This window comes from Aquarana catesbeiana, linkage group LG03 (genome assembly GCF_042186555.1).
Source record: "Aquarana catesbeiana isolate 2022-GZ linkage group LG03, ASM4218655v1, whole genome shotgun sequence".
NCBI lineage: Eukaryota > Metazoa > Chordata > Amphibia > Anura > Ranidae > Aquarana > Aquarana catesbeiana.
Window position 1 is genome coordinate 87,259,768 of NC_133326.1, and position 13,799 is coordinate 87,273,566.

The window sequence follows — 13,799 nt, forward strand, 5'->3', positions numbered from 1 at the left end:
AGGGAATCCCTTGGGGCCCCCAGGTTACCAAAACTAGTGTCCCTATTGGAAGATTTCCCCTTTATTACTGTTTTGGGGACAACAAATATTTGGGATTTTCTTTTACTTTCATGGATAATGGTAAACAGGACAAATAGAGAGGGTAGATCTTGCTAAAGGGGGCACAGACAGCAATAAAAACCTGACTTGGGGTTATAACACCTCTCCACTCCTTCCAAAACTTAAAAAAAAAGCTTTGTCTTTAGTTATACTAGACAAATCATGTGTTTTACAACTTAGTGAAATAGAGCCTGTTGAAAATCTTTTTACAATTTTTTTGAGTTTCTAGTGATTGGAAATCTTTACCACTCCTTAGCATGGCCATTGTAGTGTGAAGTAATCTGCAGCAATAATGCTATCTAATTATCTTTTTTCAGAACTATCCACCACATCCGGTTTCACCAACAGACATAAATGCCAGTCTTCCTCCAATGTCCAGTTTCCATCGGGGTGGCACCACAAGCTCCTCTTATGTGGCATCTTCTCACACACCACCTATCAATGGAACAGACAATCTCATGGGTAAGCCATAATCTACAGGGTGTTTGCAACCCCAAGGTTTGGTTTGATTGTAAGTCTGTAAGCAGTTTTTAAGAAAAAAAAAATACTTTGGCGTATATATATATATATATATATTTACAATTTCTGGTGTATATAAAGCAGAATTTGTATATGTTAGAAATGGCATGTATTTTTTTTGTTTCTGTTAGGTACGGGAAGCAGAGGCAGTGCAGCTGGTAGCTCACAGACTGGGGATGCACTTGGAAAAGCTCTGGCATCTGTAAGTATTTGTATCTTAAGTGCAGCCACAAACGGATATTGGATATTGTTTACTTCAATGTTAGTGTTACAACAAATCTTGACAAACGGTGTGGGGTATTTATGCTTAGTTACTGATAGCCCGAGCCATTTAGCAATGACATTTTTTCACCACAATCTAGAAGTTTCTGTGCAACACTGGTGTGTTTTCTCAGTTGATTAAATGATGCATGACCTTCTAAAGGAAACAGCTGCCTGTCCTGAGAGTATCACTTTTCACATGGAATGCAAGCTGGGAGTTGTTAAACATAATGCTCACTCAATGTTTCCAGCACACTAATACCAGGATGTATTGATACCCATTGTGTGCGCGATGCACACATTTTATGAGAGCTTTGTTAAAGGGCTTGTAAAGGCTAAATGTTTTTTAATCTTAATGCATTCTATGCATTGAGATAAAAAGCCCTCTGTGTGCAGCAGTCCCCCCCAGCCCCCCCAATACTTACATGAGCCCCATCTCTATCCAGCGATGTCCACGAGTCCCTCAGCCATCCAGGACTCTCTCTCCTAATTGGCTGAGACACAGTAGCGGTGCCATTGGCTCCTGCTCCTGTCAGTCATAAGTCAGTTAGCCAATAAGGAGAGAGAGGGGGCGGGCTGAACCAAAGCTCCATGACTGAATGGACACACGGAGCTGCAGCTCGGCTCAGGTTCCCCCATAGCAAGTTGCTTGCTGTGGGAGCACTCGACAGGAGGGAGGGGCCAGGAGCAGCGAAGAGGCACCCGAGAAGAGGAGAATCTGAGCTGCCCTGTGCAAAACAACTGCACAGAACAGGTGTAACATGTTTGTTATTTAAAAAAACATGTCAGTTACATGTTGGAAAATAAAAACATATTTTCAGCACTTTTTGGTTTTTTCTTCTTTTACTTTAATTGTAGTACATGATTGTGTAATTTGGTTATATACGGGTAATCAGTTGCTTGATATATATATTAAACATCCTGCTGTCTGTTCCCACAGCAACCTTTCCCCAACCCCCACCCTTTTATAAAAAAAAATAATTTTGTTAAAAGTTAGGTTTTTCTCCCCATCCCAGTTGCTGTTTTAGAAATACCCCCAAAGTCAGGGTAATAAAGCCAAAGGCATAGATGTTTATTCTTTGTGCTGGGTGGGCTATGGTTGTCATAGCGACTTGATTTTGTCATCCTATGTTGCGGCTTGGCAGGGAGCACCCAGGTCATTCCATAAATCACCGCTGTCATTTCCAAAGGAGATGCATTGCATCTGCTCTATGAATGCATGCCATAGTCTGCACACTTCAGATCCTCCTTTACATTTCAGGATTTTTAAACTTTTTTTAATGTCTACCACCACTACATTTTTAAATTATATAATGTGATCATTGTTATTGATTGATAATAAAGATCTTTCACCTTAATAATACTAACAAAACTATCAGTTCCTTTGTCAAAATGCTCTCTTTAAAATAATAATACAACTATAACTTTAAATAGAATCTTCATGATCCCAAGGCACATTTCATATGTGATGCTTGTTTTGCTCTGCTGATCACAAATTTGCTAAAGGCCTTTCATGTGTAAAAGATCAGAAGATGAAGCATTTGTTCTTCAGTTTAGGTATTAAAGAGCATACAGAATACTATGTGATTAAACATGTAGGGCCAGATAATACATTTGCAAAGGTTCTTTTATTTTAGGTTTAAGCCTGGATAATTGTGGTCTTAATCTCAGGGTAGCCAAGAAAGAAAATTGTACATGAAAGTATTTACACAAAGTTCCCAAAGCCCTGTGGATTATGCATTAGTTTGGATAATGAACTAGTGTAGATAGAAAGGAAAGAAAATCTTGGTATTTGTGCCATTTCAAATGTGTTTCCCTGAACGTTTGCCAAATAATAACCCTTTAAGATTGTGCCCGCTGAGGGTTATGTGAAGGCAAGGAACATCTGCTTTATTTTATTATCTAATGCCAAATCAAAACATCCAGGCTTTAATTCTGAGGAGATCAAATAGGCATGCTATTTAACTTTGTTGATTATAGCAAACATCTTTGCAGTAACTTATATTCAGAGCATGATGAAACACTGTGCAGTCTGTCTAGTTAAGTGGCCAGCGGTTTTCAGCACAAAGGAAATAAGAATTCGGGGAAGTTGACTTTAAAATTCAATTCATGAATTAAGTTTCTTTGTCGCTTTGAGACTCAATAACATTTACATAACAAGGGGCAACTGAAATGTACACTGCCGTGTTTAAAAAATCGGACTAACAGCTCCATGGTCTGGCTCTGTGGGCTTCCCATTGTGTAGCTTTTGTCTTCATCCTTTTCATTAGATGTGGGCATATTGGCACCCCGCTGACAGGAATGGACCATGACTAATGGGAGGTGGAGTCTTCTTTGTTGATGGAGAATAAGTCATGTTACCATTTAGACCTTGAAGAAGGTGTAAGAATTATTCATTTTTGTAATTTTTCGCTAAGCAGGTCACAAGCTGAATTTTGAATTTATACACCACAGGACAGAAATTGCAGGCCTCTAGTTAGTGTTGTGTTTATGACTTACACACAACTCATAAGGGCCATTCTTGGTAATCTTTACCGTATCACATTATCCTCTTGGAGTGTGGGATGTATTGTGTATTTTTGTAAGCAGGGTCTATGTATTTCCTGTCAGATCTCACAAGCAATTTGTGCACTGTGCTGCTAACTTTAAGGATAATGAACTCTTCTATTCAAGTGTGTTTGGCCTGTTGCCAGCATTTTGTCTCTTGGGAGGTGAAAATATTGCCTTGTATTTCAAATGCAGGAAGCTTAGCTGAGCTTTTGTTTCATTGACACAATGGGAATTGGCTGACCTCAGGCAAGGTAAGCACTGCTGTATGACGACAGCACTAGCATTGCGTAATGAACTAGAATTTCAAAATATTTCAAAGACAAAGTTCCCACTATTCTGTGAATTAAAGGTGTTTTATTGCTGTGTCTCCAGACTGTACCTCTTATTTTCCCAATGCATTAAGATGTTCATGGCCTGGAAAAAAATAATCAGCCAGCATGATCGTTAAATACTGACTCTTTGAAACAATGAGTTGTCTGCTTCTATGTTACGCTGATACATTATAAATTCTCGGTATGGTTAACCTTTACCTGGTGTTTTTCTTTTGTCTCGCTTAGATTTATTCTCCAGAACACACCAGCAGTAGTTTCCCATCAAATCCTTCAACACCAGTTGGGTCACCATCTCCTTTGCCGGGTAGATTTTATTTTTTTGTTTCCATTTAATTTTGAGCTTGAATATGTTTCACTTTAATGTTAAAAAAATGTTTTGTAGTTTATAGTAAATGTTCACACACTATTTTAGATGAAATAATATAACATCTGTTTTTTTTTTTTTTTTTTTAGTGGTTGTAGAAGTACTCTCTTTTTAGGCTAGGTTCACATCTGTGTGGGTGATTCCCTCTGCGGGTCCGCACCTGTTCCTGCACCTGCAACCACCCACACAGATAGATGCTCTGGATGCGTGCAGGTGCCATTAATACCAATGGCACACTGCACATGCTGGAAACTGCACTGCACTTGCGGTTCCGATGCAGGCTGCAGAGACATTTTCCCTGCATTTCAGGAGGCACATCAGCCCATTCAAATGAATAGGCTGCGTGGCCATGCGATATATGATGTGTGAACCTAGGCTTAGGCTGGATTCACATTCTAGTATTTTGTAACACATGGAAAAATGTACCTTAATCTGAGTATCACTGCAATTCATGAACCTGAGTGCATTTTAAAACCAGTCACTTCCATGTGCACCCTAGTGCACATCTCCACCGGACAACAGACCTGCATTTTAGCACAACACAATGCATAGATGTGGACCATTGTTATTTCAACCATTGTCATTTATTTCACACAATAGTTGTATTACAGTTTACTAAATCTATATTTTAAGTAAAAAATGCATTCAGATTAATTTTATTGTACACAAACACTTATAATACCCATGAGTTTGGTAAAATATAAAATATGAGGTTGCGTCAAATAAATAGCAAAAATGTCAAGTCTCAAACAGGGTGCTCTAATGAAACATTACAGTCGCCAAAATTTTTCATATGTTTTGCACACACACTCAACTGCTACAGCAGCCAGGAATTGGTGTAAACAGTACAAGCCCACTGTAACCCTTCAGATTAAAGGGATCCACTGGATTTCTTTCAAGGGCCCCAGAACATGCAATCCCCCTTCCCTCCATCATGTTCTCCAGGCTCCACTGTCCCACCTTCTGGCCCATGACCCACATGGCAGGTGTTGGGTGGAGGGGAGGGAGACCAGGGAATATCTTAAAGCTGATCTCCCTTAGCCAGAAAGAACCTGGAAGGGGTAATATATGAATTTCTCCTGACTGCTGTGTCCAAAGAAACTAAAGGAACGTGTTCTATACTCTGTTAGTTTCAGTGGAGGGCAGGAGAGAGACCTCAAGCTTGTAATGGACCCCTAATGTCTCAATAAAGAGGACCTGTCACTCAAAATGCTATTCTATAGGGGTCTTGTCAGCTTCATATGACACGGCAGTAAAAAAAAAAAAAAAAAAAGGTATAAAGTTAATGACACTGAAGCACTTTAAACCCAGGCCCCTACATACACGCAATCGCAAATACAAGCGTAAACACGTGGGGGGGGGGGCTGCTACATACAAATACAGTAATCGTGTTACATGATCTCGGTTGCTGCACATGACAGTGCGAGCAATAGTTTTTGGGCCATCATTTATGGTTAACTCTAAGCTGATGACTTTTAAGGGCTTTTAAAGTGTTGGTATGGACAAATTTATATACCAAAGTTTGTGCATGACAGATTTATGTCTCTTGCATTCATATGTCCTTGCATGCAAAAACGTGATCAATAAATAGCTGGGGTGGGTTGGAACTGATCTTTTCCCTGTGATAGTAAAGGACAACAGTTAAAAGTAACAAAGTAAAGAAGGAAGGGGTTCCCTACTGCAGAAATTTGGCAGAAAAGTGTAATCGTTTTTCTGCCACCACTGTAATAGTTTGCAGAGCAAAGGCTAAAAATAACTTGTAACTATGATTTTGATTTAGAGACATTCACCCAGCTGCAGTCACTAATGGAGAATGATTCAGGCAGCTGGAAAAACCTCCTGATCACTGACAATTTACTCAAATGCTGAACTCACATTTACCAGTCTCTTAAGGGCTCTTCCACAGGGGGCGGATCAGTGATGATCCGCCCCGTGAACACCCGCTTGCTCAGCGGGGATCGCTCCGCCGATCCCCGCTGAGCAGGAAGATGACAGATGTGCACAGTGTGCAGCAACGGACCTGTCAGAGCGCCGCTCTCCCCTATGGGGGATCGGATGATGACGGACCGTAGAGTCCGTCGTCACCCGATCCCATCCGAAAACGGATGGAAAAGTAGGGTTTTCCTCCGTTACACTTTTTCGGATCGGAGCGGGTCAGATGTCAGCGGACGTTCATCCGCTGACATCCGCTATTCCATAGTGATACATGTATGTCCGTTTTTCATCCGAAAACGGAAGGATGAAAAACGGACATACGGATCGTCCGTGTGAAAGAGCCCTTAGTCTTCAGTGAACCTAGAAACGCATGGCTTTGAGAACTTCCTGGTCAAACGCTTTAGACAACCAGCAGAATTGGGCGGCTTTTGCCACTACCTGGGCTTATTGTCTCAATATAGCCCCCTTAATATAGTTAAATTGAAAAAAAATGTGTGAAAATATAGGGTATCCTCGCAAAAGCACCTTAAGTACCTTAAAGGTTTGGGGGGTTTTTTGTTTTGTTTTTTTTTTACAATTTGACCGTTTTTGCAAAAATCACTTGAGGTACAAAAGCAATAATACTATCAGTTCTGTAGCTACTACCTCTTGCTGTATCATATGAAATCCAAAAGAGGTCCCTTCGTTAGAGATGAGTGTAGATGAGATACTCTCCATTGCCTTTTTATTTTCTTATCATGGTTTCTGAAAAACGTTAACTTTTAATGCAGCATTTAGCTCGAAAGGCCAACATTTTCATAACAGCAGGGCTCAAAATTTCAAGTCCTGAGCTACTAGCCAGGCCTTAAGGGTTACTCACCACCAGTTGCCCCACCCAATCCCTACCCTGCACCGCCCCTAAACACGCCCTCATAAATTATCTCATGAAATGACACTTAAAAGTTTTCTGCAGAATTAAGTTAGAAAGTTGACAACTTTTATCAGTGCCCATCAATGTGGCCTCCCCAGTGCCCATCAATGCAGCCCCATCAGTGCCCACCATTGCAGCGTGACCTGTGGCGCACCATTGCAGCGTGACCTGTGGCGCACCATTGCAGCGTGACCTGTGGCGCACCATTGCAGCGTGACCTGTGGCGCACCATTGCAGCGTGACCTGTGGCGCACCATTGCAGCGTGACCTGTGGCGCACCATTGCAGCGTGACCTGTGGCGCACCATTGCAGCGTGACCTGTGGCGCACCATTGCAGCGTGACCTGTGGCGCACCATTGCAGCGTGACCTGTGGCGCACCATTGCAGCGTGACCTGTGGCGCACCATTGCAGCGTGACCTGTGCCGAGGAAGAGAGAGGGCGGAGGGAAAGTGAAGAAGGAGAGCTGGCGGATCACAGAGTGCAGATATAGCCCACTGTAACAGCTGATTACTTTTTAATTTATTATTTAAGGTACTTATATAGCGCCATCACTTTACGCATCGCTTTACATATACATTGTACATTCACATCAGTCCCTACCCTCAAGGAGCTTACCCTAACTCACATCCATATACTAGGGGCAATTTAGATAGAAGCCAATTAACCTACCAGCACGTCTTTGGAGTGTTGGAGTAAACCGAAGTACCCGGGAGAACATGCAAACTCCAGGCAGGTAGTGTCGTGGTTGGGATTCGAATCGGTGACCCTTTTTACTGCTAGGCAAGAGCACCACTGTGCCGCCCAGCTTACATTAGAACTGCCATCTGCTCATGGGTTCACACAGCCCCGCCTCATGACCTGCGTCTGTGATGGACAGAACACATCCCAGTTTTGGACCGGCATTCTGTTTATCACAGGCGCAGGTCAGGAGGCGGGGCTGTGTGTAACCACAAGCAGACAGCAATTGTAATGTAAGCTGTTATAGCGGGCTATATCCACACCCTGTGATCCGACGGCTCTCCTCTTCCTCCACGCTCTTTCCCCGGGGAGATCACTGGGAGAGCGGCTCCCTGCTGGCGGTGCTCGACCCTACTCTCCCAGGCAGCCCACACTCACAAGCCCTCATTTTCCACTTGCAAAATGCGGGTAGGTGAGTGGAAAATTTGAGGGCTGATAACAGTATTTAAAGCTCAAATCATCAGTTCTAGTTTTGATAAAGGTAGAGATCGTTGGCATTTCCATGTAGATAGTGTGAAAACCACTTTGAGTTAAAGCGAAGCTCCAGGCCCCTTGAGAAAAAATGTAAAATCCGCAGCTACAAATACTGTAGCTGCTGTTTTTAATATTAGGACACTTACCTGTCCATGAATCCAGCGGTGTCTTTACCTGAGCCAGTCTTACAGTTGGCTCTCAGGTGCTGCCGCCGCCAACTCGGCTAAGGGAAACAGATGGTTCCCCACTGCGCATGCACAAAGCAGGGGATGGAGGAGAGGGCCGAACTTCCGGATGAGTTTGCCACGGCGAAGTCAGCTAGAGGTGGGAGCAGGTACCTGTCAAAACCAGGTACCCGCTCCCCCTCCCCCCAAAAAATTGCCAAATGTGGCAACGGAGGGGGAGGAGGCAAATAAGCAAAGCTTTCCCTTTTGGGTGGAACCCTGCTTTAACCTGTTGCTGCCCATATAAAACGCATGTGTGTGGCAGCAAAGAGGGAGGGCTTTAACGCCTACACACTGCACATATGCAGTTAAAGACAGGTCCTGATCTCTAGTATTGTTTGGGAGACTGCAGGACTGGCATCTGATCATGTGACCACGGAGACAGCCAATCAGTGGTCATGTGATTGAACAGACCTTCTCAACCCCCAGACATAATAGCCCAGTTCATCTGGTGCTGTTTGTACTATAGATTTAAAACGTGCCTGTTATAGATGACAAGGTCAGGCGAGACAAAAATGTAAAAAAAAAATAAAAGAATAAAATATTTCCTCTAGCTCAGTAAATTTTCATGAATTCATAAAATAGTGATTTCCTATGTATTTTATTTTAAATGTTACCTTTTTAATGGAAAAAAATAACATCACAGTATCTGTGTCTGAAGATTACTTAAAGCGGAGTTCCACCCAAAAGTGGAACTTCCGCTCGTACTCCTTCCCCCCTCAGGTGCCACGTTTGCCACCTTTCGGGGGGAGGGGGGGCAGGATACCGGTCTTTCACAGGTATCCTGTTCCCACTTCCGGGAACCTCAGCCACAGGTATTGACGTCACCGCCCGGGCTCCCTCCTCCAGCTGCTGGGCCAGTAGGAGAGAGGAGCGGAGCCTCACACATGCGCAGTAGGGATCCCGACATGATGCCGTAAGGCTTCACTGCCGGGTTCCCTTACTCGCAATGGAGACATCAGCTGCGGTGCAGACATTGCCGAACTCCAGGACAGGTAAGTGTCCGATTTAATAAAAGTCAGCAGCTGCAGTATGTGCAACTGCTGGCTTTTAATTTTTGCTGTGGTGGCCAGACCTCTGCTTTAAAGAGGATCTTCAGGCTGTATGTAAAAAATTAAGTCAGCAACTACAAATGCTGGAGCTGCTGACTTTTAGTAAAAGAACGCTTACCTGTCCAAGGATCCAGTGCCATCCTCACCGGGCTGGTTCTTCACCTGTCTTTGGGTCCTCGGCGCCAGCATGTTTACTAAGTAAAGCCGGCCATGACTCTTTGCAGCTTCACAGCTGGCTTCCCACTGTGAATGCACAAGCCATGCTGTGCTTTGTGAGTGGTCCTGCAGCAAAGGGATTGAGGGGAGGGTAGGCGATCTGAGCAAAAGTGGGAGTGGGCACCTGTCAAAATCCAGTACTGGCTCCCCAAAAAAACAAAAGGAGCAAAAGTGATAGAGCGAGGGGGTAGGAGACAGAAAAACGCAACTTCCCTTTCTGGGTGAAGTTACTTTTCAAAAGCAAGCGAGGATTGTACATAGTGTTTTTTTAGCCTAATTTTAGCCCTTTCCTTTTCTGCATATTATTATAGGCTGGTTAAATCCATGTTTCCTTAATTATTAATAACTTCAGACGCTGTGCTAAATAGTTGCAAGTATGATGGTTATCTGATGTATGAATAATGAACTGTGGGTGACTGTCTACTCCCGCACTCCCACTTCAGCTGTCTAGTGAAATGTGAACAGCTGTTCTACTCAGACCAACATTAAAACTCCTGTGATTTTATTTATTCATTTTTTTTTTTTTTTTTTTTAATATACAGTGATACAGTAGTATTACATTTTTTTTTAACAGCTTAAAAATTATATAGAAAAGATCACTGTCTGGATGTTATGGGAACTTATACTGTTGTTTTAGCATTACAAAAATAAAATACATCCATCTGATTAACATTTTTTTTTTTTTAATTTGATGTATCATAGTGTGGTCAGAAATGATAAACATCCTGCTTTTTGTTAATTGGATGGTTAGCCTTAAAGTAAATAGAATTTTTTGGCCCAAGTGGATTAATTTACAGTAAATACACCAGTACATACTTGGCAGTCTTTCAATTCAGATCTTTAAACTCTGCGTTATATGCGTTGTTTTTTTTAACATTATCAAGCACACCGTGCTTTAAAGATACAGCTTTCACTGTTTTGTTTTTACAGAATTTCCTTCATTTTTCTATTGTTTTCCCCAGCACTTTTAATGTAAATTCTGTTTTGTTCCACCAATGTATAATGCTTACTTCGTCCTGCCTACCTGTTTCCAGGCTGATTAGTGTTCATAAAACAGCTCTATTCTACCCTGGTGGGTATTTTACAAAGCAGGCCCGATTCACAGCAAAACACGGTGAGGGAAACGCGCTTTCTGTGCGCATTTTTCCGCACCGCATTCAAACATCATGCCCTTGTGATGTGTATGCAGGTGCCAGTGTAATGTTAACACCCAAAGCAGGTTGCAAAAGCAGTGCATTTGCGGGCACCAAATCACATAGTGCCGCACTACCATGCAATTTGGTGTGGTGCATTTTTTAAAAGCATTCGCACTACTTTTTCTGCATTCAGTGCAATTTCAGCCTATTCAAATGGGTTGTCTAAATCGCTCTGTACAGAAATTGCACATGAACAAGGCACAGAGTCCTGTGTGAACTGGCCCTTAAGCTCAGGTTCACACTGATGTGGGTTAGAAATCGTCCGAGTTCAACTGATCTTGCACGATTTCAAACTGGCAATGCAATCCAACTTCGGGGGGGTCGGTCAATTTGACAGACAACAGTGCGTGTTCATGCACAGATGTCTCATCAAATCACCCCAAAGTCGCCAAAAGTAATACAGGAACTACTTTAAGGAATCGGTGTGGCGCTGCAAAGATTTGAACAATGCCATTGGTGGCAATAGCCACCGATTTGGCATGCGATTTAACATGTCAAATCGCATGCCAAATTGGCCCAATGTGAATGTGGGCTTAAGTGCAGATAACAATCAAAACGGGTTATTTGTAGAGAAAACACTGCACAGCCATTGAAAACAAAATTAGGCATTTTTAGTTTCTGTAAAAGGTATTCATTTTAAAACTGCTTTAGGTTTCATGTAATTAGCAATGATGTGGCAACAGAGTAAAAGGAAATTCACACATTCATATTCTGTTTAAAATGGGAACAAATCCTGGTTCTGAAGAAGTTATATTTGGTATTAAGATGAAGTTCTCTGACTTTCTGTGAAACAAAATAAAAAAATATTTGACCTTTTAAAACATTGGGGTGGATCTTCAATGGTCGACTTTTGTTAGTCCCTCCTGAGCAATTTATTGATTGATTTAGGAAGATTAACCTGATGTGGTAAATTTAAAACTTGTGCAGCGTAGATCTTTATGAGTGATGAGTAGCAGCAGCTGCTAAAACAAGCTCTGCCAAACTGAGCTTCTGTATCAACACATCTAATGAGGAAGAGAGTGGCTGCCCTCCTTACAGTTACATGATAAAATGGATTCTCTTTCTAGTATCTAGAGAAAGCAACACAGAATTCATCTGTACAAATTTGTAACAGTCTTTCCAGCATAGATACTTCATTCTTAACAGACTGTAACCACCCAGCTTTTTGTGGAATCTGACATGTTGCCTTTTCTCTAAATGCTGCTCACTGCTGTTTTGTCTTTGTGCATTGCTTTCATTGGAAACTATATTCATTTGTGAAATACCCAGCAACGAATTTGTAATAAACTTATCCCTGCTTTCCCAGACACAGTTGTGATTGAAGAAACATACCCATAGGCCTTTTCTTTGATGTGCTTTTTTCAGTGTTCAGTGGCATATCCATAATTTATTAATGTTGTTGCTGCATTATTCAGTGGGTGAGGTTATATGGAAAGTGACGCGTGAGCAAATAAATCATTTATGTCTTGTTCATCATGGGGAGGAGACCACATCGAACTGATAAACGGGTGTCACTTTTTTATAGGCCGTTTGATATTGTTCATCCATGACCGTCATTGGACCTGAACACAATTATATTGCAGTGTATTTAATAAAACCTGTGCTTAGTTGTACAAATTAGAGGGATTATTCTCAATGGGGATATATGGCAATGTAAATGCCTTCTGCTTGCTAATGTGAGAGTTTTTTTTTCTGAATGGGGTACCCTTTCATAGAGGTGGCCATAAACTTAATTATCATTTAGTCAGTGTTCTCAGACTTAACATGGTAAACACTATAAGTTTTTTTTTTATTTTTTTTATTTTTTTTTCAGTTCAACCCAGTGGGCTGAACGGAATAAAAAAAAAAAGGTGCTTGCTGTACTAACTATCTGATGTTAGTACAGCAATGACCCCCCCCTGGACAGGCCCGAGCGGTGGCCAGTTTCTGTTGCACCGGCTGATATTCAGCCTGTGTGTACCAGGCTTTAGGCTGTCCATATATGATAAGTTTTTCCATGTGGACTCTGAGGAATTTTTCCTACACCTGCCATGTCCTAATTTTCTTCATACTATGCTCTGGAGGAATGGTCACCCTTTGAATGCTTAGGCATGCTTTTCCTTGCCCGGTTGTTAACCTGTACTTCCCTTGAATATTAAAAACAACACTCAAACTGGTGTTGGTCAGGATATTCCCTGACTTTTAGGCTTTAATAAATAGCCAAAAGTAAGCATATAATGAACAAGGCCACTTTAAATGTGTTTTTTTTTTCCCCGCAAAAGTATGCAATGAACATTATTTAAAATGTCAATGCATGTTTTACCACCGTAGCTTTTTGTACATTATACAATTTGTTATAGTCCTTTGTCCTATTCTTGCTAGGTGCCAACCAGTGGTCTAGACAAGGAGGGCAAACACCGTCATCTCCAAGCTATGAAAATTCCCTCCACTCCCTGGTAAGTGGGTTTGTATTGTTGTTTTATGGAAAGTGTGCTTTTAAAGTTCTTACATTTTTCATAGCTGTCCGTTTCTTTATGAACTCAGCCGTATGATGTTACAGATAAATTCTTTGCTAGCAAGTGGTCTGGTTTGAATGAACAATATAAAACATATAGGGTGTGTCTTTCACCATCTGTTCCCTAGTCGTCAAGCCTCTGTTTAAGAGACAGCTGCTGCTAAATTACTGTTATGGGAGGCTAGTATCCTCCTATAAACCCAAAGCTCGTTTTCAGCACTAATGTGTAGTGAAAAGGGTATAGTTCATGAAATGATGCAAGTTGTTTTGTTGAACCTAAAACCAAAACGTCAAACTGCTTTTTTTTTTTTTTTTTTTTTTCCATCTGACTTGCCATATGCAAGGAAACTGCTTTACTGGGCTTGAATGAAGTGTAGTTATCTCAACTACTCTTCCCAGCCATAAAGGCATTCACTTCTCTCTGTCACCTGTGT

General features: G+C 41.7%; 1 protein-coding gene across 15 annotated transcripts in view; it reads left to right on the plus strand.

Moving 5' to 3' along the window:
• The window catches only part of TCF12 (transcription factor 12), a 278,333-nt gene that overhangs the window by 243,781 nt on the left and 20,753 nt on the right, over positions 1-13,799 (plus strand). For all 15 annotated transcript variants that reach the window (XM_073618786.1, XM_073618794.1, XM_073618798.1 and 12 more), the window contains 4 exons: positions 417-561; positions 750-820; positions 3,987-4,065; positions 13,233-13,306. In XM_073618786.1, coding sequence (XP_073474887.1) covers positions 417-561; positions 750-820; positions 3,987-4,065; positions 13,233-13,306 — 369 coding nt within the window. The remainder of the gene's footprint in view (positions 1-416; positions 562-749; positions 821-3,986; positions 4,066-13,232; positions 13,307-13,799) is intronic.